The sequence below is a fragment of the Aquarana catesbeiana genome, linkage group LG11 (assembly GCF_042186555.1).
Source record: "Aquarana catesbeiana isolate 2022-GZ linkage group LG11, ASM4218655v1, whole genome shotgun sequence".
NCBI classification, from domain to species: domain Eukaryota; kingdom Metazoa; phylum Chordata; class Amphibia; order Anura; family Ranidae; genus Aquarana; species Aquarana catesbeiana.
In genome coordinates this window covers 211,636,865-211,662,702 of record NC_133334.1, presented here as the reverse complement: position 1 = coordinate 211,662,702, position 25,838 = coordinate 211,636,865, and the positions used below count along the sequence as shown (strand labels likewise).

Genomic DNA, 25,838 nt, shown 5'->3' with positions numbered 1-25,838 from the left:
TGCAAATACTGTGACATAAGCAACCAAACAAAGAATGCACTGGTTTTGTGTGTTTTTTTGTAAGACAAGAAAAAGCATGGCTGTGTACACCACCTGCAGCTGTCACTAAAAGTGGCCTTAGGATTTAGTATATTTACATTTAGCTTTGCTTAGCTTTTTTGTGAAAATCAAACATCTATGTGTGAACTCCTTTAATCCTTCTTTAGCTATACCCACAGTCATTATGATTTGTTAGCTAATATAATATTGTCTTATTTTCTTAGAGATATATTTACACAATGCTGAACTCTTTTCTTTATGGCTGTAGAATCCAAGCCTTACCAGCAGCACATGACAGAGATCTTCTCACAAGAGCACAGGAGCATCAAACTACTTAGACCAATCTGTAATTAACCCACCTGTGCTCACAAAAGGAAATTCAGAAAACATGCACTGCTGAGGGATCAGTATGAGACCCAAATTTTATTACTCCATATCTGAAATACAGATTGTGTGAGTCAGTGTGTCATAAATTCAGGTTACGATAACCTCCCAAACAAATCTGGTGTACGTCTCTTTCAAGTGTAGATATACCAACACACACATGGTTTTGTTAATTATCATAGTCCAAGGAAACTTCAACTATAATTGATTTTTTTTATCCCAGGGTGTAGTTTTAATGCTTTAGCCTAGGTTCACACTGAAAGCGGGTTAGAAATCGTGCGAGTTCAACTAAACTTGCACAATTTCATATCCCCATATCAGTCCAACTTCGGGAGCGATTTCAGAGACATCTGTGCAGATTCCTGCACAGATGTCTATACAAATCGCACCCCGAAGTTGCCAAAAGTAGTACTGAAACTACTTTTGGGAACCAGTGGGACATCACACCGATTCGGATGGTGTAATTGCTGGCAATATCAAATCGCATGCCAAATCACATCAATGTGAACCTAGGCTTACTCCCTGTACTGCATATAAGCTATTACAGACAATGGGGTTTATTTACTAAAGGCAAATCTACTGTGCACTGCAAGTGCACTTGGAAGTGCAGTCGCTGTAGATCTGAGGGCGACATACAAGGAAAATAAAAAACAGCATTTTTGCTTGTACATGATTGGATGGATGATAGAAATCAGCAAAGTTTCCCCTCATTTCAGATCTTCCCCTCAGATCTACAGGGACTGCATTTGCCTTAAGTAAATCAACTTATGCTCTCCTCACTGCCTTCCCACTTACTTTGAAGCTGGGTTCACACCATTGCGAATTGGATTTTCCGCATCCAATTCACATGACAGGAGATTGTGACTGGCTCTCTATGGAGCTGGTTCACATATCTCTGGGGCGGCTGTGGAGCGGCTTGCACTGGTGTCCCATGCGTCTTTGGCTCTGTTTCAAGGTCGAATTCAGGCAAAGATTCGGCCATGATTCGTCCCTGAAACAGAGAACAGGGACGCACCGGACCCCTGCTGTGATCTGTGGCCATCTGCAGTGTGAACCCAGCCTCAAATTCAGTAAACAAAATTGTAGGCGATTCCAGACCCTTTAAAAAAGGCTATTGATGTCAGATGGGGGCACTTCCAGTGCCATGTCAGGCAATTAAAAAAAAGAGCCTTGAACGCTCTCACCAACAAGTCCATGATATTCACATGGATCAGTGCTTGCCCTGCTGAAACGACAGTGATTGGCACAGAAATAAATAACAGGGCATTTCTCCACAAGCATGCTGCGGATATAAAATTATTTTGCTAACATTTACCTGCCGAAGATCAACCAAATACCAAAAGCTTTGCAATACCTAAACATTTTAGCCGGTTTTATGGAGGATAAGCTCATCCTTGGAGGGGACTTCAATACCCCATTGGACCCACTCCTCGATTCCTCAACCTCACGATCTTTGATATCATTCCCCAAACTCTAAAACGTGCTATTCATAATCTTCATCTGATCGGTGTGGAGGGTACTGCACCCTACGTCACGCACTTACACTCAATTCTCTCATGCTCATCAGTCTTACAGTCGCACAGACTACTTTCTGACTGATCATAGCTGGTTAGACTGGTCTCCTGAATGTGAAATTGACTCCATGGTCTGGTCTGATCATTCTCCTGTCTACATGACTTTTCTGCTCCCCACTCCTATAAGGGAATGGACATGGTGTTTAACTGGTTGCCGCCCGCCCCGCTGTCAAATGACGGCGGGGCAGTGCGGCTCTCGTTCTGGGACGCCATCATATTACGGCATCCCAGAACGGCTGCTCTCACGCGCCTGTGGAGCTCGGCGATAGCGGCCGCACTGTGTTGCTAGGACACAGCGCGACCCCGCTCTCTGTAAAGAACTCCGTCCGCAGTTCTTTAACCATGTGATCGGCTGTCAAAGTGCCGGTAATCGGCGCTCCTCGCCTTACACTGACAGAGTGTGTGGCGAGGAGAGCCAATCAGCGGCATCTCCATGCAGGGGGACATGTAGGAATGTAATCAGGGCACTGATCATCAGTGCCCTGATTACAGTATAGTAAAACGGTGTCACCATACAGTGCCCACCAATGCCAGCAATCAGTGCCCACCAGTGGCAGCAATCAGTGCCCACAAATGCCACCAATCAGTGGCCATTAGCGATGCCAGTCAGTGCTGGCAATCAGTGCCGCCCATCAATGCCCATCACTGCTATCAATCAATTCCCATCAGTGTCGCCCATCAGTGCCACTCATCAATGCCCATCAGTACTGCCTATCCATGCCGCCTATCCGTGCTGCCTATTAGTGCCCACCAGTGCCGCCTATCCGTGCCCATCAGTGCCGCCTGCCCATCAGTGCCACCTAACAGTGCCCATCGGTGCCGCCTATCAGTGCCACATATCAGTGCCCATAAGTGCAGCATATTAGTGCCTCCTCATCAGTGCCACCTAATCAGTGCCCATAAGTGTCACCTCATCAATGCCCACCAGTTCAGCCTATCAGTGCCCATCAATGCCACCTCATCAGCGCACATCAGTGAAGGGGAAAAATTACTTAGTTAAAAAATTTACTGACAGAAAATAAGTAAAAAACTTTTTTTCAACATTTTTGGTCTTTTTTTTGTAAAAAATAAAAAACCCAGCAGTGATTAAATACCACCAAAAAAAAGCTCAATTTGTGTGAAGAAAATGATAAAAAATGTGTTTGGGTACAGTGTAGCATGACCACGCAATTGTCATTCAAAGTGCGACAGCTCTGAAAGCTGAAAAATGGCTTGGGCAGGAAGGGGGTGTAAGTGCCTGGTAGGCAAGTGGTTAAATGACTCATTACTTGTGACTTCGGACTGCATCACATGGGTCTCTGACACCAAATCTCATTTTTTCTTGGACCATGCTACAGACGCCACCCCCCTTCCCATCCAGTGGGAGGCATTAAAGGCTGTCTTACAAGGCAATTTTATTCAAATTAGGGCTCATCTGAAAAAGGTGCGCTCAGCTGCCATAGTGGCTGCAGTTCAAAAACGAAGGAATTTGTAAACCCCTTACAAACGCTCCCCTACTGTGGAGACTCTCACTTAGGTTTCCACTTAGGTTTTTGGTCGCAGCTCAGTCCACGGCTTGGTCGCAGCTCAGGGACTTCTACGAGGCGTCAGCATGTACGTACGCAGATAAAATTGCTCTGCACCGACATAAACTTCAAGACAAATGTGGTAGACCACTGGCCCGTTCTTTGCATCCAAAAACACTATATACATTCATATCGCACATTCGGGATAAGACTGGAAACTCTGTTTCCCCGCCCTTTTAAATAGCCTAGACGTTTACAGACTTCTACAAAGCTCTATACAATATCTCTGCTGCTACCACCTTCGGACATTCTCCCAAGTCAGCAGAGAGTAAGGCTTCCTATGTTGATAAAACTGCATTACCTACCTTAGATGCTGATACTATCACTGATCTGGAAGGGCCCAACACTGAGGATGAAGTCACCTTAGCCATAGCTGCTACCCCATCTGGCAAGAGTCCGGGCATAGATGGCTTTACTACTAAATTCTATAAAGTTTTCGGCCCCCTCCTCACTCCCTTTCTAACTAAAATGTTTAATTCCTTGTCCGAGGGCTCAGTATTCTCTCCACAAACATTAGAAGCTCATATCTCTCTCATCCCAAAACCAGATAAGGACCTATCCCTATGCTCAAATTTTAGGCCTATTTCCCTGATAGGAGTTGACCTGAAAGTATTTGCCAAAGTACTCGCAAATAGACTGCAGCCCCTATTGCCCAGCTTGATACACTCAGATCAGGTTGGGTTTGAGAGTGGACGCGAAGCCAGGGACAATACCCTGAAAACCCTTCTCTTAGCCAACTACGCTCGTTTGCACAATATTCCCTTTTGTCTCTTGACAGTTGATGCTGAGAAAGCATTTGACCGAGTAGGCTGGCAATTTCTAAGATTAACTTTGCAGCAGATAGGACTGGGTCCCCAAATGCTATCCAGGATAATGTCCCTCTATTCCTCTCCATCAGCCAGGATTCGGATAAACGGTACATTGTCCCCTGCATTTCATATGCATAATGGGACGCGACAAGGCTGCCCTCTATCTCCCCTCCTCCTATGTCCTTACCATGGAACACTTAGCCGTAGCCTTGCGGAACAACCCTAATATTAGGGGTATTATGACAGGCCCTGTACACACTAAACTTGCTCTCTTCGCAGATGACTTGTTGATGTTTGTTACCCAACCCCACCTGTCTCTGCCCTCCATCATTCAGGAATTTGAAGAATTCGGACTAATGAGCAACTTTAAGGTGAACCACAGCAAGTCAGAAATTCTCAATATCTCATTGTCGGGGGTGGCTTTAAAACAACTTTTTCCTCATTCCCTTTCAAGACTGGCTCCGCTTCTATCCGATATCTAGGAATAAATATCCCAACGGACGCATCCCGGCTCTTCTCTGCAAATTTCACTCCCCTCCTTCTTAAAACTCAGGCAGATCTGTCATCTTACGCCACCAAACGACTCTCTTGGTTTGGAAGGATCAATACCCTGAAAATGGATGTCCTTCTCTGGTTTCTCTACTTATTCCAAACAATTCCCATCTTCATACCAACCTTGTTCTTTAGCTTTGTCGATTGTTCTCTAACTTTATTTGGGGGAGGTGGCTCGTCCCAGGATAAAATATGACACCTTATCTCTCCCAAAGGCCGGGGGAGAGCTGGAGTCCCAGATGCTTCTCTTTACTACAAAGTGGCGGTACTTACACATCTAGTGTACTGGTTTCACCATACAACAACCAAACTGTGAGTCCAACTACAGGGTCACTTAAATCCGATTGAGCTCCGCGCTCTACTGTGGACTCCAGCAGTTTGCCGGACAGAAACGCTTTCCTTGGCTAATCTTACCCGCCAGACACTTCAAATATGGGATCGATTGATCTCAACTGGCACTGTGTCTAAACAGTTCGGTCCCATGACTCCATTCTTTGGGCATCTTGCCTTCCCACCGGCTTTAGGTAGGTAGGATTTTGGACTTTGGCGTAAGGAGGACTGTAGGAGACTTGCCCAAGTCCTTCAAGCAGACCCATCTCTAATGACAGAGTCCTCTTTCTGATCAATCTCTCACTCTCTGTTGCAATGGCTTCAGAAGAGACAAGCCCTATCTTATGTCCGTAGCTTCCCCTCCCTGTCGAATATCCCATCTGAGCCGCCGGGATTTGAAGATATGTTCCTGCAGGCCGATCCCCCAACCTATGTAGTTTCCCAACTCTTTTCGATGCTACTCCAATCTTCCTCTCCTGATCATCTTATATCATGCATAGACTGGCAAAAATGCTTCATTCTGACACATAAGCTCTCTTTGGCAACCAAATCCCAAGAGATAGGGTTTAGGTTCACTTCAACCCGTCCCCTCCAGACGATTGTTGGAGATGTCTAACCTCTAGAGTTACCTTACTTCACATCTGGTGGGACTGCCCTCCCGTACAGCAATTTTGGCAAAAAATCTTTGAACTGTATTGCAAACTGATGGCGACAATTCTCCAACCCTCTTCGGAGGTAGCTCTTCTATCTACAATATTATTCCGGGACCTCTAAAAATCAATTAAGAAAGATGTGCTACTCCATTTTCTGGCTGCGGCATGGACAGTGATTCCCCGACGTTGGAAGTCGAATGACATGCCTTCCCTGGGTGATTGGGCTGTTGAAGTAGATCATATTAGAGACCTGGAATGTTTGTTGGCTCAGGAAAGTGATAAAGAGGATCAGTTTTCCATTATGTGGACCTCTTGGTCCATGTTCCGATATTCCACGGAATTTGTCCCATGGGCGGAGGGCGAACAAGTTGCCACCATATCCTAGCCTAGATGGAGTGCCCTTTCTTCTTTCTTCCTAATCTGACATTGTTCTTTATTTACCCATCTCATTGCTCTGATATGCTTTACTCAAACACATCTGCTCTTAGTACAGTGGATGAGTAATATTTCCCTTTTTTATTTGTACAAGTGATGATTTTTTTATAGGTAACACTTTGTTCTAACAATCAATAATATGATCCAGTACTGTACGCAATAATGTGGCCTTCCTGCAGCACATATCCCTATGTTTATTATTTTCTCATTGATGTGCCTCATGATTCTAAAGCTATTCAAAAACGTCCGACTCATGCTCATTGGACCCATCGTTTCTTTGTTTTTCTATTTCATAATATATCTATTTGTTATGTTCTATGTAAACTAACCTTGGCTACTCAATAAAATAAGATAGAACTAAAATTATTTTGCTATGTAATCTACCATGAGGCTGGCAACACAGGAGCCAAAAACGGTTGATTTGACAGGAACTGGCTGACTTTCGGCTCATGTGTATAGTTTCCTGTCCAACATAAGCCAGTCTCAAAAACAGCTTTGGTCCAACAAGCATGCTTGAAAACCAGCATCAGATCAGTGCTACCAGCCAATGGCTGCAAGTACTGATTAGTATGTTATGGGGGTGGGGGCCCCTGTCAGAACACAATAGCTTCGCAGGGAGGAGATCACTGCACTAACATTGGGTGTGTTAGTACGGCTATCTGTGAGGTTTTTTTTTTGTGCAGCCCGCTGGGTTGAACAAAAAAAAAAAAACTTAGTGTGTCCTTAGCTTAATGTTCATCTGACAGCATGTAGGATAATTACATTGATAAAGATAGAACAAGAGCACATTTTCTTTTTCTTCTGTCAGACACAAAAGAGAAGGCTGTATGAACAAATGTACAGCACAGCTTACCTTTTGGTATACAAACTGTGTTTTCAAGCCTTTCTCAGCAGCAGAATCTCGCAACTCTGTCAGCCATTTCAGGAAGAGAGGGTTTGGACAGGGAGGTAGAGGACGTTTGCGTCCAAATGTGACTGGGCCTGGCATCTTCTAATCTTCAAAAAGTTTCAGCTACTGATGGCATTTTCTGCAAAAAGAGTGCCACGAACAAATTTAAAATAACTAACAACATCAGAGTTTTACATACAGTAAGTATAAATCACAGCAGATATGGGCAGATGGCAGTTTTCTAATTCCAATAACATTTTTATGCAGTAGTTAGGATCCAGAAAATGGACCAGAGCGATGACTAAGGGGAGTATACGAAGCAGACATATCTGTACCTGAATTGCTGGATTATGGATTTCCCACACTCAAGCTGGCCATAGACAGATTTGGCTGGTTCAGCAGGGATCAACTGAATACCAATCAGTGTGTGGCCCTCCCTGCTCAACAGAAGTCAAAACTGACTTTTTTCAGTGGTTGCAGCTGCTGATCAGTGTATTCTGACAGTAGGAGGAGCCGGTGTCAGAGTACAATCTACTGGTTGTCCTGGATGTCTTGGAGAGGGATTCCTCTATCCAACTCGTTTGTATGGATGGAGGAACCTGTTCATTTATTTTTTATTCAGCCCGCTTCCAAGGATGGGCACAGACAGCAGATTTGAGGGGTATAAAAGTGCTCTAACAAGTTTTATAAAATACTGAATGGATGAAGGGGGGTAAGAGAGAATAGTGTTAGGGAGTTTAAGTTTTGTTTGAGATAGGCTTTAACCACTTCAGCCTCGGAAGAATTTACCCCCTTCCTGACCAGAGCACTTTTTGCGATACGGCACTGAGTCGCTTTAACTGACAATTGCGCGGTCATGCGACGTTGTACCCAAACAAAATTTACGTCCTTTTTTTCCCACATATAGAGCTTTCTTTTGGTGGTATTTGATTGCCTCTGCGGTTTTTATTTTTTGCGCTATAAACAAAAAAAAGCGACAATTTTGAAAAATACGCATTATTTTATACTTTTTGCTATAATAAATATCCCCCAAAAATATATAAAAAAAACAATTTTTTTCCTCAGTTTAGGCCGATATGTATTCTTCTACATATTCTTGGTAAAAAAAAAAATCGCAATAAGCCTATATTGGTTGGTTTGGCAAAAGTTATAGCATACAAAATAAGGGGTAGATTTATAGCATTTTTATTATTATTAATTTTTTTTTACTAGTAATGGCGGCGATCTGCGATTTTTATCGTGACTGCGACATTATGGTGGACACATCAGACAATTTTGACACATTTTTGGAACCATTGGCATTAATACAGTGATCAGTGCGATTAAAAATGCATTGATTACTGTAAAAATGTCACTGGCAGTGAAGGGGTTAACACTAGGGGGGTGGTGAAGGGGTTACCTGTGTTCCCTGAGAGGTGATTCTAACTGAAGGGGGAGGGGACTAACTAGAGGAAGTGACGGATCGTGGTTCCTAGCTAATAGGAACACACAATCTGTCACTCCTGTCAGAACAGAACAGGGAAGTGTGTGTTTACACACACTCGTCCCTGTTCTGTGTCTACTGGTCACGATCGCTCGTACGCGCCTACTATCCGGACCACACGAAATTACGTTCAGTAATGTGGTTTCTCGCAGGGGAGCCAACCTGCCGCAGTGAAACTGCGGCGGCTGGTCCGGAAGCGGTTAAAGACATACTATGGTACTATTTAAAAATAGGATTTTTGAACTCATTGTAAAAGGAGTTGAGTGAGGAGCACAGAAAGTTATTACCTTTTGGGTTATGCTGCTGCCTACAGGAAGATTGTATAACCACAGACAATAAGCATGTTTCATTTTTTTAGCAAGCAGTGAAAAGGATTTTACGGTGCATACACAAAAATTGTTTTCTTTCCAATGAGTGGGCAACAGAAAACAAATGCTAGCATGCCCAATGTGAAAAAAAACTGAGAACTGCCAACAGCTCGAAAGGAGGACCTACCCTGTTTCCCCGAAAATAAGACCTAGCGTGATTGTCGGTGATGGCTGCAATATAAGCCCTACCCCAGCAAATAAGCCCTAGTTCTTTGTAGGTCTTCTTTTCAAGGTAGGGCTTATTTTCGGGGAGACAGGGTAGGGCTTATTTGGAGGGTAGGGCTTATATTGCAGTAATCACGACAATCACGCTAGGTCTTATTTTCGGGGAAACAGGGTAGGAGACCCATACTCAAAGATAACACCAGAGGAGGTCCAACCCCTCCACCTGGTAAGGAGAAGAACCCATCAGGCCAGAAGATGTAGAACTATGCCTCATGTCCAAGCCTCAAGAGAAAGCTTACTAAGTAAGTGACAATTTTTTGATATGGGAGAGAGACACCAACCATAGACAAAAAGTATGAAGCTGGTCAACTTGAACCAACCAGAAGGGTGGAATTAACAAGAATTTTCAGCCAAGAAAAGGACTGGCTACCTAACCATGGTCAACAAGAAGAGAGAGAACTCTCTCAAAGGAACTGGAAAGAGAACCCTAAGAAAGATGCCCCAGTAAAAGGAAGACCAGAACCAGTTTAAATAGAAAAAAGACACACTCCCAGGAATTCATACAGTGCCTTGAAAAAGTATTCATACCCCTTGAAATTTTCCATATTTTGTCATGTTACATCCAAAAACGTAAATGGATTTTATTGGGATTTTATGTGATAGACAACACAAAGTGGCACATAATTGTGAAGTGGAAGTAAAATAAATGGTTTTCAATTTTTTTTACTGACCCCCCCCCCCCCCCCCCCCGAGTCAATACTTTGTAGAACCACCTTTTGCTGCAATTACAGCTGCAAGTATTTTTGGGGCTGTCTCTACCAGCTTTGCACATCTAGAGAGTGACATTTTTGTCCATTCTTCTTTGCAAAATAGCTCTAGCTCTGACAGACTGGATGGAGAGAGTCTGTAAACAGCAATTTTCAAGTCTTGCCACAGATTCTCAATTGGATTTAGGTCTGGACTTTGACTGGGCCATTCTAACACATGAATATGCTTTGATCTAAACCATTCCATTGTAGCTCTGGCTGTATGTTTAGGGTCGTTATCCTGCTGGAAGATCAACCTCCACCCCAGTCTCAAGTCTTTTGCAGACTCTGACAGGTTTTCTTCTAAGATTGCCCTGTTCTTGGCTCCATCCTTCCCATCAACTCTGACCAGCCTTCCTGTCCCTGCTGAAGAAAAGCATCCACACAACATGATGCTGCCACCACCATGCTTCACGGTGGGGATGGTGTGTTCAGGGTGATGTGCAGTTAGTTTTCTGCCACGCATAGCGTTTTGCTTTTAGGCCAAAAGGTTCAGTTTTGGTCTCATCTGACCAGAGCACTTCCATCCACATGTTTGCTGTGTCCCCCACATGTGTTCCAAGGGGTGTGAATACTTTTTCAAGGCACTGTAAAGCCTGGCGCAGACAGATTTTGTGAAAGTGTCTCATGGGTGTTCTAAAAGTTGTGCAGTGTGTGTCAAATTCATGTACCTGTCTAGAACTTGTATTTGAGTTTGGCGCAAAGCTTTTACAATCCTTGCACTCTTCTCTAAGGAGAACCTTAGAGAAGAACCTTAGATGATTTAAACTTGCTATTTGAGAAAATTTCTCAAGATAACATGTACCTTATTTGAAGAACTTGCTAAAATTGCCCAATGTTTTCTATTACTGCAAGTAGAAAGAAAATACAGCTAACAGTGGAACTTCGCCCAAATGGAAAAGTTTTGCTTGTTTGCATCCTCCTTTCCTCCACTGCCACATTTGGCAATTTTTTTGGGGGGGGGGGGCGGGTACTTGTTTTTACAGGTACCCGCTCCCACTTACAGCTCAGATCGCCGCGGCTGCCTATTTCCCTTACTTGAGATGCCGGCGCCCCACTGAAGCTAGTTGAAGAATTGGCTCAGGTGAGGACGTTGCTGGATCCCTGGACAGGTAAGTGTCCTTATATTAAAAGTCAGCAGCTATAGTATTTGTAGCTGCTGATTTTTTATTTTTTGGGGGGAGCCTGGAAATCCACTTTAAAGTATATGTGAACCCTAACCTTGTAATACAACCCATTCAGTTTAGCTAGTTCAGCTCGTACTACCTCCAAAGAGTGAAGGGTTAAAGTGGTTATAAGGCAAACTTTTTTTACCCTAATGCATTCTCTGCATTAAAGTAAAAAACCTTTCAATGTTAGCTTCCCTCAGCCCCCCTTTAATACTTACTAGAGCATGATCTCGATCGAGCGCTGTGCCAGAGAACAGCACTGCTCTCTCTCTTTACAGGACATGGAGGCAGCAGTGGGATCCATTGGCTCCTGCTGTCAATCAAATCCTGTGAGGAAGGAGTAGGGGACAGGGCTGAGTCACACTGTGTGTGTGAAGAGATGTGCAAATCCTGGCTTGGTATCGAGCCTGCGCATTCGTCGTCATAGCAAGTGCTTGCAATTAGGGCATAAACAGGACCAGAAGCGGGGACCCCAGAAAAGGAGGTTCCTTTGCAAAGAGCAGGTAAGTGTAACATGTTTAATATTTTAGGAAAAAGAAAATCACCTTTACAACCGCTTTAAGCACAAGCTGATGGCTGCAATAGCTCTTACTTGGAGCTCAGGACTACATCAATGGGCTTCAACATGGCAGGCAGGAAGAGACTGAAGAATATCCATTTGATCTTCACTGCCCGGAACTAAAAATGACGCAACAATGATTTGATCACTTCCTTTTTTAGAGCTGTTATTCTCTAGCTGATATGGCCAGAGAAGCATATAACAGAGCATATCTTTGCTCAGGTACATGCTTTGGAGGGCAGGGTGTCTAAGAGACCCCCAATATCTCCATAAAGACTACCTGTCACCTGCCCAATGCTATCACATGGGGGTTTGGTAACCCCTTGTGATAGCAACAAAATTTAACAAAAAAACAAATAAAGTTTAAAATGTTATTGCACAGAGCAGCCCCAATCTTCTTCTTCTGGGGTTCTCCACTGGCGTTCCTGCATCATCCTCTTCAATGAATGCCCCCCATAGCTGCTTCCTATGGGGGCACTCATGTGGGCTTGCTCCTGAGCCTCCTTGACACAGACAGTGCAGCTCGGTCCCTGATCCCAATGGCTCCCACTGCTATCAATCTGTCCAGTGAGGAGGGTGAGAGTGGAGAGAGCCTCTGCTCTCATGCTCATCGCTGGATCAAAATCGGGTTCAGGTAAGTCCATACTGCAAAAGGTTTTTACCTTAATGCATAGAGTGCATTAAGGTAAGAATCCCTAAGGCTTTACAAACACTTTATTATCACTTTAGGACAGAAGTGCAATATATGCGTATAATATGTAATGAGAATATTCCTGCGCAACCCAATTGGAAAAAGAAAAGAAAACAAGAACTCAGAAAAATAGTAAAAACGCACGTATGCGACTGGACAGCTGCATGCACCGAAGCAAGGGTCAGACATAAGCCCAAAATCAAACTGAGGTATAGGGGGGGAGGTGCTGCGCTAACCAGAAGAAAGCTGTAAATCTCTGTCTGTGGTCAATTAATAAAATGACATAAAATCGCATAATAAATCGCATAAATCGCATAAATAGGTGTTGACACTAAAAACATTCTTCAAGTCTTAATAATCAGCATCATGTGTATGTGAAAAAAGTGCATAAAAAATCCTTTTCAGTTGGTATATACTAAATGACAAAAAAAAAAAAAAAAATCGCATGTAAAATCGCATAAATAAGTGTTGACACTAAAAACATATAAATCTAGATAATCATGTGTAGGTGCACAAAGGGACATAAACACTACTTCATGTGAATAATTCTAAATAAAAATACATAGAATAAATCAGAAATAACCATCAAAAACATATCCTTATAAATGGTGCAAAACGTACAAAGTGCCAGTGCTTAAAGGTGATCTAGATATCGCAAATAAAACACATCAATCCAACGCAATATGGATAATAAATAATATAAATAAATGTCCCAATAATAGTGATATAAAATATATTGTGCTGGCCTGCGAAACAAATGACCAATGACATGCCAGTAAGTGCAGCAAACTTAAAGTGCCAGTGTAAAAGTCATTGAAGGTGCAAAAGCAAGTTCTGGTGTATTCAACAAAACAGTGGGGTGTCTGGGATGCAATTCACTCAGTGTCCTCTTCGTGCATAAAACACTAATGTAAGCAGTGGCCCCTTACCTAGCGGTGCTAGGTCAACCGCATGAACTGTAGCTAAAACGCCAGGTCCTGAGCCTCCATCGCGTCCCTATATCCACGCTTGCCGGTGTTGGGTTATCCTAATGGCAGCTGATTACAAGTGGCTATGGTCCTATCAGGGGTCCTGGACCAGCGCGGATCCTAGCTCAGCCTCCACATCTCAGGTATGTATGTACAGGAATATGCAGGACAAAGGTACTTGATAGTGAAGTATGTCTTAAGCATTACCTGGTTAAGACATACTTCACTATCAAGTACCTTTGTCCTGCATATTCCTGTACATACATACCTGAGATGTGGAGGCTGAGCTAGGATCCGCGCTGGTCCAGGACCCCTGATAGGACCATAGCCACTTGTAATCAGCTGCCATTAGGATAACCCAACACCGGCAAGCGTGGATATAGGGACGCGATGGAGGCTCAGGACCTGGCGTTTTAGCTACAGTTCATGCGGTTGACCTAGCACCGCTAGGTAAGGGGCCACTGCTTACATTAGTGTTTTATGCACGAAGAGGACACTGAGTGAATTGCATCCCAGACACCCCACTGTTTTGTTGAATACACCAGAACTTGCTTTTGCACCTTCAATGACTTTTACACTGGCACTTTAAGTTTGCTGCACTTACTGGCATGTCATTGGTCATTTGTTTCGCAGGCCAGCACAATATATTTTATATCACTATTATTGGGACATTTATTTATATTATTTATTATCCATATTGCGTTGGATTGATGTGTTTTATTTGCGATATCTAGATCACCTTTAAGCACTGGCACTTTGTACGTTTTGCACCATTTATAAGGATATGTTTTTGATGGTTATTTCTGATTTATTCTATGTATTTTTATTTAGAATTATTCACATGAAGTAGTGTTTATGTCCCTTTGTGCACCTACACATGATTATCTAGATTTATATGTTTTTAGTGTCAACACTTATTTATGCGATTTAACATGCGATTTTTTTTTTTTTTGTCATTTAGTATATACCAACTGAAAAGGATTTTTTATGCACTTTTTTCACATACACATGATGCTGATTATTAAGACTTGAAGAATGTTTTTAGTGTCAACACCTATTTATGCGATTTATGCGATTTATTATGCGATTTTATGTCATTTTATTAATTGACCACAGACAGAGATTTACAGCTTTCTTCTGGTTAGCGCAGCACCTCCCCCCCTATACCTCAATATGCGTATAATACCTTCCCCTTGTTCACCTCAATAGTAAATAATGAGATATGCAAAGATATCACCCATACTGTATATCCCGCATAATATTTGTGTTTGGGCAAATAAGGTTACAAAGGGACAGGTTTATATTGCTTTCTACAGTATTTATGCTGCTTTGACAGCTAGTACTTGCACTAAATAGGAATGTAAAAGAAAGCACAGCTGTTACTCTATCTTACTACAGAAATATATTCTATCAGTCTCATCATAACTCTAGTGACTTTACACTGTATAATTTCCCCTATGCTGTACTGACTTGGCTCCTTTTCATCTAACTGCTTAGGCTTCTAGGATCTCTAGACTCACATTCCTGACGTGGACATGTCGCTCAGTTAAAATAACAAGTTTTGAACATTTTTCCACAAGTTCAAAAATAACTTATGCTAGCTTTCTGACTGTACTGCCGAATAGTCTATGAAAGGCGTTTGTGCAGCATAACAGGCAAACTGTGTCTCTAGGCCTATGGAAAATAAAATGTTACATTCTCTGGCATGGACTTGGGGCTCATTTACACCAGATGCAGTCAATCGTGTGTCTAAATACAGTACAAAGGCATATGATAGAAAAATGTAAATGTAAAATGTATTTCAATTAGCCCAGTTTACAGCATTGTGTTGCCTTAATCTCTTTTTAAAAAGTGAATGCACTGGAACACACATGAACTCATTGCAAATGCATGTAACTGCAACTCAGTAAAGTAAAATAGCAAAAATGCACCACAAACACATTACAAACCAGGTAAATGAGCACACAGCACTACACACTGAAAGCAAGAACCACAGTGTAGATGAGCCCCTAATGCTGATGCCAAAAAATCATTCTATAAATTGAGTATTAAAAGAGACAGCTGCAGACTCTCTGGACTATAGCAACTCATTTCTTAGGGGTTTTAGAGAGAAATTCAAAGATGTTGTCTATTGAAGTACACTGGAGCAGGGTGTGTAGAATACATTAGTAACAGCAGCCTAAAATTTATAGGTAAAACGGAGCTTTACTCTTTAAAACAACATTCCTCCTCTTGATCTTGCCCCCTCCACTACCCAAATATCCCTTTTTTTTTTTTTTTTTTTTTTTTATGTGTTTACTTACATTTTTTAATACATAGGTTTTGGCCCACCTGTCATCCTCTCCGATTGCCTATGCAAAAAACGTCAGTCAGCGCCTCTGGAAGCACCGGGAGCACTAAATCCATTCCATTCATGAAAGGGTGAGGGGGGCTAGCCTAGCAGTACATCATTGGGAGGCGACGCCTGAACTCAGAAGAGCCAGCAGCTTCCAGATGACTTTACAGGTGAACATGGAGTGTGGGGACCCAAGCGGCGGCTGCAGAGAAGATCTTACCAGGATAATGCTGGATCTGCTGGGTGGGTGAGTATCTGAATTAAGGCAACCCAGCACCAGGTAAGCAGATAAAAATAACATTAATAAATAAGGGGGGGGGGGGGAGTTCCTCTTTAACCTCTTGCCGACCGCTGCACGCAGATATGCGTCGGCACAATGGCAGCAGTGGGCAAATAGGCGTACCTGTACGTCCCCTATAAGAGGCGGGGATAGCAGGCGCACGCACCACGTACAGCGTGACCGTGCCGTGGGACCGGCGGACTCGATGTCCGCCGGTCTCCCTTCAGACTAAATGTCCGCTGGTCTCTCGGCGATCGTGTCATGGAGCCGCAGAATAGGGACATGCCTATGCCTTGTGTCATGACAGAGATCACTACTCTCTGCCATCGGGAGCAGTGATCGCTGTCATGTGACTGGAAGCCCAACCCCCCCCACAGTTAGAATCACTCCCTAGGACCCACTTAACCCCTTCACTGCCAGTGTCATTTACACAGTAATCAGTGCATTTTTATAAATGTAGTAAAAAGTGGATTGCGCTAACTTCTGTGTATAATAACCACTCCTAAAACATAAAATGTGCAAATTGTGCAAAATAGGAAAAAACAATTTTCCCTGTAATAAAGTGCTTTTCTATGCCAGCTACATTTATATCAAATAATTAATCTTTCCCACATGATAATCCTGATTTTAAAATATCAAAGTGACATATCTTATGGTGTTATCAATCACTATTTAAAGTGCTAGTGCTAACAAAATAAAATTGCAAGTTCCCAGCAGCCGCTACGTGTTTCGCAATAAGGTTTGCGTCCTGATGATATGTGAATTCTATGACCACTAAGTAATATTGGCACTTTGTATATTTTCAGTTTTCAATTTTATTTTGCTTTTTCATTTCTATATTTTTATATATTCCACTTTTATTTATTTTTTAATATTTTGTTTTTTTTGTTTTTGTTAATGGGATATAATATTATAGCAAAAAGTAAAAAATAGTGTTTTTTTCAAAATTGTCGCTCTTTTTTTGTTTATAGCGCATAAAGTAAAAACCGCAGAGGTGATCTAAGACCACCAAAAGAAAGCTCTATTTGTGGGCAAAAAATGTATCAAAATCTCATATGGGTACAGTGTTGCATGACCGCGCAATTGTCATTCAAATTGTAACAGCGCTGAAAGCTGAAAATTGGTCTGGGCAGGAAGGGAGTGGAAATGCCTTGTATTGAAGTGGTTAAGAAGCTCTTCTGCCTTACCAAGGTAATGGGACAACTACAGTGCCTTGAAAAAGTATTCAATCCCCTTGAAATTTTCCACATTTTGTCATGTTACAGCCAAAAATGTAAATATATTTTATTGGGATTTTATGTGATTGACCAACACAAAGTGGCACATAATTGTGAAGTGGAAGGAAAATGATAGATGGTTTTCAAACATTTTTACAAATAAATATGTGAAAAGTGTAGCGTGCATTTGTATTCAGCCCCCCTGAGTCAATACTTTGTAGAACCACATTTTGCTGCAATTACGGCTGCAAGTCTTTTGGGTATGTCTCTACCAGCTTTGCACATTTAGAAAGTGAAATTTTTGCCCATTTTATTTTGCAAAAAAGCTCAAGCTCTCAGATTGGATGTAGAACTTCTATGAACAGCAATTTTCAGGTCTTGCCACAGATTCTCTATTGGATTTAGGTCTGGACTTTGACTGGGTCATTCTAACACATGAATATGCTTTGATCTAAACCATTCCACTGTAGCTCTGGCTGTAGGTTGAGGGTCGATGTCCTGCTGGAAGGTGAACCTCTGCCCCAGTCAGGTTTTCTTCTAAGATTGCCCTGTATTTGGTTCCATCCATCTTCCCATCAACTCTGACCAGCTTCCCTGTCCCTGATGAAGACAATGCCACCACCATGTCTCACAGTGGGGATGGTATGTTCAGGGTGATGTGCAGTGTTTTCTGCCACACACAGCATTTTGCTTTTAGGCCAGAAAGTTCAATTTTGGTCTCATCTGACCAGAGCACCTTCATCCAGGTGTTTTCTGTGTCCCACGTGGCTTCTCGCAAACTGCAAACGGGACTTCTTATGGCTTTTTTTCAACAATGGCTTTCCTCTTGCCACTCTTCCATAAAGGCCAGATTTGTGGAGTGCACAACTAATAATTGTTTTGTGGACAGATTCTCCCACCATAGCTGTGGATCTCTGCAGCTCAACCAGAGTTACCATGGGCCCCCTGGCTGCTTCTCTGATTAACGCTCTGCTTGCCCAGCCTGTCAGTTTAGGTGGACGGCCATGTCTTGTTGGGTTTGCAGTTGTGCCATACTCTTTCAATTTTCGGATGAAGGATTGAACAGTGCTCCGTCAGATGTTCAAAGCTTGGGATATTTTTTTATAACCTAACCCTGCTTTAAACTTCTCCACAACTTTATCCCTCACCTGTCTGGTGTGTTCCTTGGCCTTCATGATGCTGTTTGTTCACTAAGGTTCTCTAACAAACCTCTGATGGCTTCACAGAAAAGCTGTATTTCTACTGAGATTAAATTACACACAGGTGGACGCTATTTACTAATTAGGTGACTTCTAAAGGCAATTGGTTCAACTAGATTTTAGTTAGGGGTATCAGATTAAAGGGGGCTGAATATAAATGCACGTTAGAGCTGCACAATTAATCGTTAAAAAATCGTGATCTCGATTCACCTCCCTGACAATCTCTCCTGCAGAGGTTGCCGATTCTTTCATATAAACAAGTGGAGAGACTTTATCTGCTCACTCAGCTGTCAAAAGAAAGCATCCAGGCATTCTGCCAAGTCTTTTAACTTGAAACATTGTAACTAAGCTTCCTTCTTAGGTCAAAGGATTAGAACTTCCCTGTAAATAAACAAACAGGGCAGTCTGCCAAATTTTCAACCTGTAAATGCAGGAAGTTTAACCACTTAAAGTCTAAATCTTTTTCTGACACTTCTTTCTTAAGTTAAAATTAATATTTTTTGCTAGAAAATTACTTGGACCCCCTAAACATTATATATATTTTAGCAGAGACTCTAGGGAATAAAATGGCAATTGCTGCAATATTTTATGTCACACTGTATTTGCCCAGCTGTGTTTCAAATGCAATTTTTTGGGAAAAAATACACTTCAATGAATAAAAAAAAAACAAAAAACAGTAAAGTTAGCCCAATTTTTTTTGTTTTAAACGTGAAAGATGATGTTACGCTGCGAGAATCATAAGAGAATCGTGATCTATCTTCTAAGCAAAAAATCGTGATTCTCATTTTAGCCAGAATCGTGCAGCTCTAATGCACGTCACACTTTTCAGATATTTATTTGTAAAAAACTTTGAAAACCATTTATACTTTTCCTTCCACTTCACAATTATGTGCCACTTTGTGTACGTCTATTACAAAAAATTCCAATAAAATACATTTACATTTTTTGGCTGTAACATGACAAAATGTGGAAAATTTCAAGGGGAAATTAATCCTTTTTAAGGCACTGTATTTCTTAAAAAAGCTAACTCCTTTAAATTGCTTCAGAAAAATTACAGCTGGAATCTTAAAGCCCCATGTAACACCTAAAGTGATACTAAACACACATGGTTTAATTTAAATTATCCCTTTTCTTTCTTTATGTGGATGATGGCACTGTAATTATTTCAATAAAGAAAACATGCAAGTACCCTTTTTCCAAATCGATATATACAGCTGACACATGCCCCAGCTCTTTCCCAGCCCGTCTGTAGGGAAACAGTGATAGGAGGAGCTTCTAGTCCTCTGCTGCAGGTCACATGTTCAAAAAAATAATAAAATAAAAAAACAGCTTTTGGGATACAGAGTAAATATAAATAAATAATATCAATACACTGCTTTAAATTGACATACAAAAATATATTTGAAATCCATTCTTTATTATTTTTTGCCAATAACATAGTATAGGCAGATTTATACAAGAACTCACGCTGTGTCATGCAACTCCAGCCTGCATCTTAGAATAACAAGGAAGTGAAGCCACCATCAATCAGGATGTAATATCCTACCCCCATTGTGTTTAGCTGGTTAGTGGGCATGGAGGAGGAGGGAGGGAGTAGGCTGTCATTTATGCTGTGTATACACCCACATGTGTGATTCTATAGTCACATGGGCTGCTCGGATGCGATTGGGAGGAAATACTTAGGGTAGAAAATACACTGAAAACTGAGCATGTGCTCTAGCTGCCAACACTGCTCTGCAAAATTCCCAATTGGGGACATGGACAGGAGGGAGAAACAGAGAACAGCAGGATCAACCTGAGTATGAACAGAATGTAATACAGCATTTATTGATACTTTTTAATAATGTGGTTTTAATTACACTTTAAACTGGATGCTAAGTGTATAAAAACTCATTTAGGGTGCAGTACCCATAAAATTTAGAAGAGATTCTCGTTGTCTTGCAGTTTGTGACCATATCCGGACACAATGTAATGTTTAAAAATTGTCCAATCACTTGAGTTTTCCATGAACAGTACAGTGGAACCTCGGATTATGAGCATAATCCGTTCCAGGAGTACTCGCTTTTGATATCAAAGCGAGTTTTCCAATTGACGTCAATGGAAACAAAATTAATTTGTTCCGCATTGACTTTAATGGGATGCAATACCGCATGCGGCCAGAGGCCGGGGGGGGGCACCGGAGAGCCTCATAAACGGCCGAAAAGGCCCAAGGACACTTCGGCGGACCTCGGCAAACCTCGGAAAGACTTCCTACCCGAGATTTGCCGAGGTCAGACGTGCTGTACTCAGGCCTTTCCGTGCATTTCCGAACGTGACGTTCGGCTCTGCTCGGCTCCGGTGCCCCCCCACCTTAGGCCAAAAGCGGTACTGCACACCGCTTTGGCCTAAATCGTGCTCGTTTTGCGAGACAACACTCCCAAACCGAGTTACAATTTTTAAAAATACAGTGCTCGTATTGCGCTTGTTAACCGCGTTACTCGCAATCCGAGGTTCCACTGTACTGTGTTTTGAGCAAAACCAAAAAGGGTTATTTGGGTTTGATACAATCTGGCCATATATTATTTCTCATTTTATGAATTTGGAACAGATACTATAGTCTGGGCTCGCTGAGAATCTTTTCTAGCTGCAAATCATCAAAACTGGTCCATCGCCTACCAAAAGAAAACCTGAAGACCCAAACCTCAAATGACTGCAGCTCTTAACTTCTAAATCACTGTTTTGTTTTTGTTGCGCTTGGATCCAGTTTAAATTTTTGGGTCCCCTCAGAAGCCTGTTTAAAAAAACTCCTAATTAGCAACCCCTATGCCCTGACTTGTCCCAGCACTGCAGAAAATGAAAACTTTAAAGGATAAGTTCACCTTGGGAACACGTAATATGTTCCAGCTCCTGCCCCCTCTCCTCCCGATCTCTGGAACAGCAGGTGGGGGTTCTTCTCCCTGCACTTACTGTCACTTTTTAAAATTAGGGCACTGTGTGGGGGCTCCACAGACTCCTATGAATGAATAAACTACAAAAACCGCCTGTCGCCGCAGCAGGCGGAATTGTAGTTTCAATGAACCACAGACATGCTCATCAGCAGGCCTGTAGTTCATTTACACTGCCCACAGCTCCGACATTGACAGCCCGTACAGACGTATGGGCAACAGAGCAGCGTGTACAGGAGCCTGCAATGTATGGCACTCATGAATAGCAGGTGCAATTTACCTGCATAAATATGTGCAATTATTATTTTTAATGTAAAGGTGAACTTAGCCTTTAACTGTATCTGAGCACCACAAACTGAAAATGCTATTTAATGCACATTTAATATTAAAAGCAAACTCAGCCATCCAGCCATTTCTCCAATCAATTTGAGAACCAAACCCTTGCATTTCTAGCTGTGGCCAGCTTTACAAAGGGCAGATGATTCATGTAGCATTTACAGTACTTACTGGAATCAATCCGCCTTTGCTCAGGCCAGGGTGAAATTAAAAAAAAAAAAAAAATCTTCATCAGTTTAGGCCAATATGTATTCTTCTACATAGTTTTGGTAAAAATAAAAATCGCAATAAGCATATATTGAGTGGTTTGCGCTAAAGTTATAGAGTCTACAAAATACGGGATAGATTTATGGTATTTTTTTTTTTTTTTTACTAGTAATGGTGGTGATCAGCAATTTTTATCAGGACTGCGACATTGCAGCAGTCACTTTTGATACTTTTTGGGACCATTGACGTTTATACAGCGATCAGGGCTAAAAATAGCCACTGATTACTGTATAAATGTCACTGGAAAGAAAGGGGTTAACACTAGGGGCGATCAAGGGGTTAAATATGTGTTCCCTAGGTGTGTTCTAACTGTGAGGGGGTTGGACTGCCTGGGGGCGGAGACCGATCGCTGTTCCTACTTAGTAGAAACAGACAATCTGTTTCTCCTCCCATGACAGGACGGGGATTTGTGTGTTTACACACACAAATCGCCGTTCCTGCTCTGGTGCCTGCAATTGCAGGTGGCCAGCGGGGATTGCGCCCGCCAGCCATTCGCATTGTGTCCCCTGCCATCCCGCCATGCAGTGCGTGCACGCCTGCTATGGCTCTTAAAGGAGCCGCCGTATATATACAGGGATTCGCGCAGCAGAGTCATTCTGCCACCGGTCAGGAAGTGGTTAAAGAGCAACTGTCATCTCCATCCTGCAGCAGCTCCTCCTCTGACCCGCTGTTGACTTACCGACAGTCCCATTCACATAAATGGGACGGCTGGTGATGCGGCAGTGACACAACAAGGCGAGGGACATGGCGACAGCAGGTGAGTGGATGCCCGCTAACAGGCGCTGCCATGATGGATCTGAAATGACAGATGATCTTTAAATGTAAGGACTTATTCTTGCTGGTATTTAGAACCTTTAATATTTGCAAACAAAATGAAGGTTTCCTATTTAGAATAATAAGCTGTCAGGTCAGTAAAACAGCGATATCAGAACCGATTCAATCATACAGTTTGTAGTGTACATAGATTTGCAAAACAATGGGATAAAGAAATATTCCTGAACTTTGGTTTATCTCATGGTTAATGTGACATTGTGTGAATGCATCAATGCAGTGCATGGTATCTCAGCTTGCAGAGATTGGATTCATTGAATGAGTTTACCAATAAAGTAAATATTGAGGAATATACAGCCTCATGCTACATAACTAAGCTCCATTTCATGCTGAATTAACAAAACTATTAATGTATCTTAAATAGAAAACTATCTTTAGATAGATTTTTACTCCAAAAGCAATTTATTAAAATAAATTTGATTAAAAAAAAAAAAATCATTGATTTATATTGATCCTGGCTCAGGCATGCAGGCCGGAGAATGTGCTTAGCTGAGAAAGCCCCTCCAGATGAAAAAAACAAAATGCCCATGAAGACTCCTGGTATGTATGACATAATTTTGGCGCTTGGGTCAGAAACCAGGAAGCAACTGAAGAAATGTAAAAAAACAAAAAAATTTAACACAAGTAAATTTAAAGTGGAGTTCCACATGAAAATGGAACTTCCGCTTTTCCGGTTCCTCCCCCCTCTCCGGTGTCACATATGGCACCTTTCAGGGGGCAGGGGGTCTAATACAGGTATTTTGCTTCCACTTCCGGGCATAGATACCCGAGCCACCCGCGGGTATCTACGCCACTTCCCGTCTCCCCCCGCTGTATTCTGGGAGACACACAGGTCGCAGTAAACAGCAGGGACCAGTGGGATAGCGCAGCGCGAGTCGTGCATGCGCAGTAGGGAACCAGGAAGTGAAGCCGCAAGGCTTCACTTCCTGATTCCCTTACCGGGGATGGTGGCAGCAGCACCTGACATCTGAGGGATAGATCGGCTTTAGGTGCCGACATCACGGGTGCCCTGGACAGGTAAGTGTCCATAATTTAAAAGTCAGCAGCTGCAGTATTTGTATCCGCTTTAATATACCTTCATATCTATTTACTAATGTTAACAGCATAAGGATTAAAGATGGGCAATGTTGATTGAGAGCGTTTAGTTCCTCTTTAAGACAATCAAACTGGTTCTGAACTTTTGCTACCGAGCAGGTCCACTGGTCAGGATGCTGTTATTACCCAGGGAGAGACTAAACTGTAACAAGACACTGGTCACCGCCCACACCCATAACTGGCCTTCACAGTAAGGAGCACATGGAGGGCATATACATACAAGAAAAAGACAATTCCATAGCTCAACTCACCAACCAGTCTGCTGACCAACCAAATTTACCTGTCTAACCGTATGTTAAAGGCAGGGGTTTAGTTAGCACACATTTGCAAACGCATGTGAAAGCTGCAAGGCCTCGTCAAGGCACCCTGTATTACTTGCAGTCCTAACACTAAATTTATAAGTGTCTCCACAGTGGAAGCACATGCATTGAATGGATAGGTGTGAGACAGGTGAGCCAGGAGGCCGCCCTAGCCCCCTTAAAGGGACAGGACACACACTGGACACCCAGCAATAGCAGCAGAGGCGTCCAGTGTGTCCCCGACCCAAATATACAAACGGTAACAAGACACTGGTCACCGCCCACACCCATAACTGGCCTGGTGAGTTGAGCTATGGAATTGTCTTTTTCTTGTAGAGACTAAACTGTGTTGGTTACCTGTGAGCAGAGTTTCAGCCTCTACTTGTCTATGAAGAAGCGTAAAGGATCAAAAAGCCATGTACAGTATGTGTTGATGTGCAGCATCAGGTACAAATCACAGAAGACTCTGATACTCAGTGGTAGTCAGGGCAGATATCGCCTCACAGAACATTTTTAGTAACAGTTTAAAAGTACTGTACCTGGTGTGATATTAAGTGTATGAGACTTCAGGAATGGTAATATTAATTAAAATCGCACTGAAGGCAGTTCTTCTGAAATTTCATTGGGCTTATGTTATGTGGAAGTTTCTCTTGCAACATTAATTGTTAAGAAGAACCAGTATTAAAAAAGAATGATGCGCATACATAGGTGTTTCTAGAGCTCACCACCTGTGGCATGTGCCATACGTCGTCCTCCTCGATGCACTGGGTGTAGTGATACCCACATATACAGAGAGCGCCAAGTCAACACCTACATAGTTCCGGGAACAACATCACTTAGCAGAGTTGGAAGCCTTCCGGGCAGGACCATGAAGCTTTTCCCTTTCAGGTAATGAATGGATGAGGTGGAGAGGTGTCCAATTCATTGAAAAAAAAATACAAGGCTTTCTCTGAATTGCAGCAGTGCAGAGCGAGCAACCCCATGTGGTTACTGTGCAGAAATGCAGCTGCCCGACACTGGACCTGGAGAACTGCTATCACTGCAGTAGCGACAACTACTACAGTGATTTGCAGCTTACACAGGGATCGGTCATATATGGGACATGCATACTCACACTGGTTCAATTTGGATCAAAGTATCTATGCGATAAACATACCTAAACTCTGGCTTTAATTCAATCACTGTTGCACTGCTCCAGAATTAAAATCAGCATTGTCACTCATTTAGGCTGCAGCTGCTTGCACTAATGTGGGCTCTGCATGTGTGTATGTGTGTGGACCCCGCCATGTGTTGGGCTAGGTCTGTCACCTGCTGGGTACAAGGGTGGCAGCAAGGTGCCAGGCACTGAAACTCTCTGTGTTCCAGCACTCGGCACTGAAACAAAAAGTTATCTCTGCCGCACAGTACAAGTGTAGTCCTAGCCTCAAGGAGAGGGTGTGTGTGTGTGTGTGTGTGTGTGTGTGTGTGTGTGTGGGGGGGGGGGGGGGGGGGGGGCGGGGGGGGGCGCATTGGGGATTTAAACTTCACTACCACTAACCACCGGGGGGGGGGGGGGGGGCTGGGGTGGTTAAATTAGGCACTGCCACTGACCACCAGTGTGTGTGCGTGTGTGTGTT

General features: G+C 42.7%; 1 protein-coding gene across 8 annotated transcripts in view; it reads right to left on the bottom strand.

Moving 5' to 3' along the window:
- The window catches only part of MUS81 (MUS81 structure-specific endonuclease subunit), a 293,609-nt gene that overhangs the window by 207,742 nt on the left and 60,029 nt on the right, over positions 1-25,838 (bottom strand). For 7 of the 8 annotated variants that reach the window (XM_073605255.1, XM_073605253.1, XM_073605252.1 and 4 more), the window contains one exon: positions 7,195-7,369. In XM_073605255.1, coding sequence (XP_073461356.1) covers positions 7,195-7,329 — 135 coding nt within the window. In that variant the 5' untranslated portion in view covers positions 7,330-7,369. Of the gene's footprint in view, positions 1-7,194; positions 7,370-19,659; positions 19,757-25,838 lie in introns of those variants that run through there. The other variant, XM_073605258.1, reaches the window with a different exon arrangement.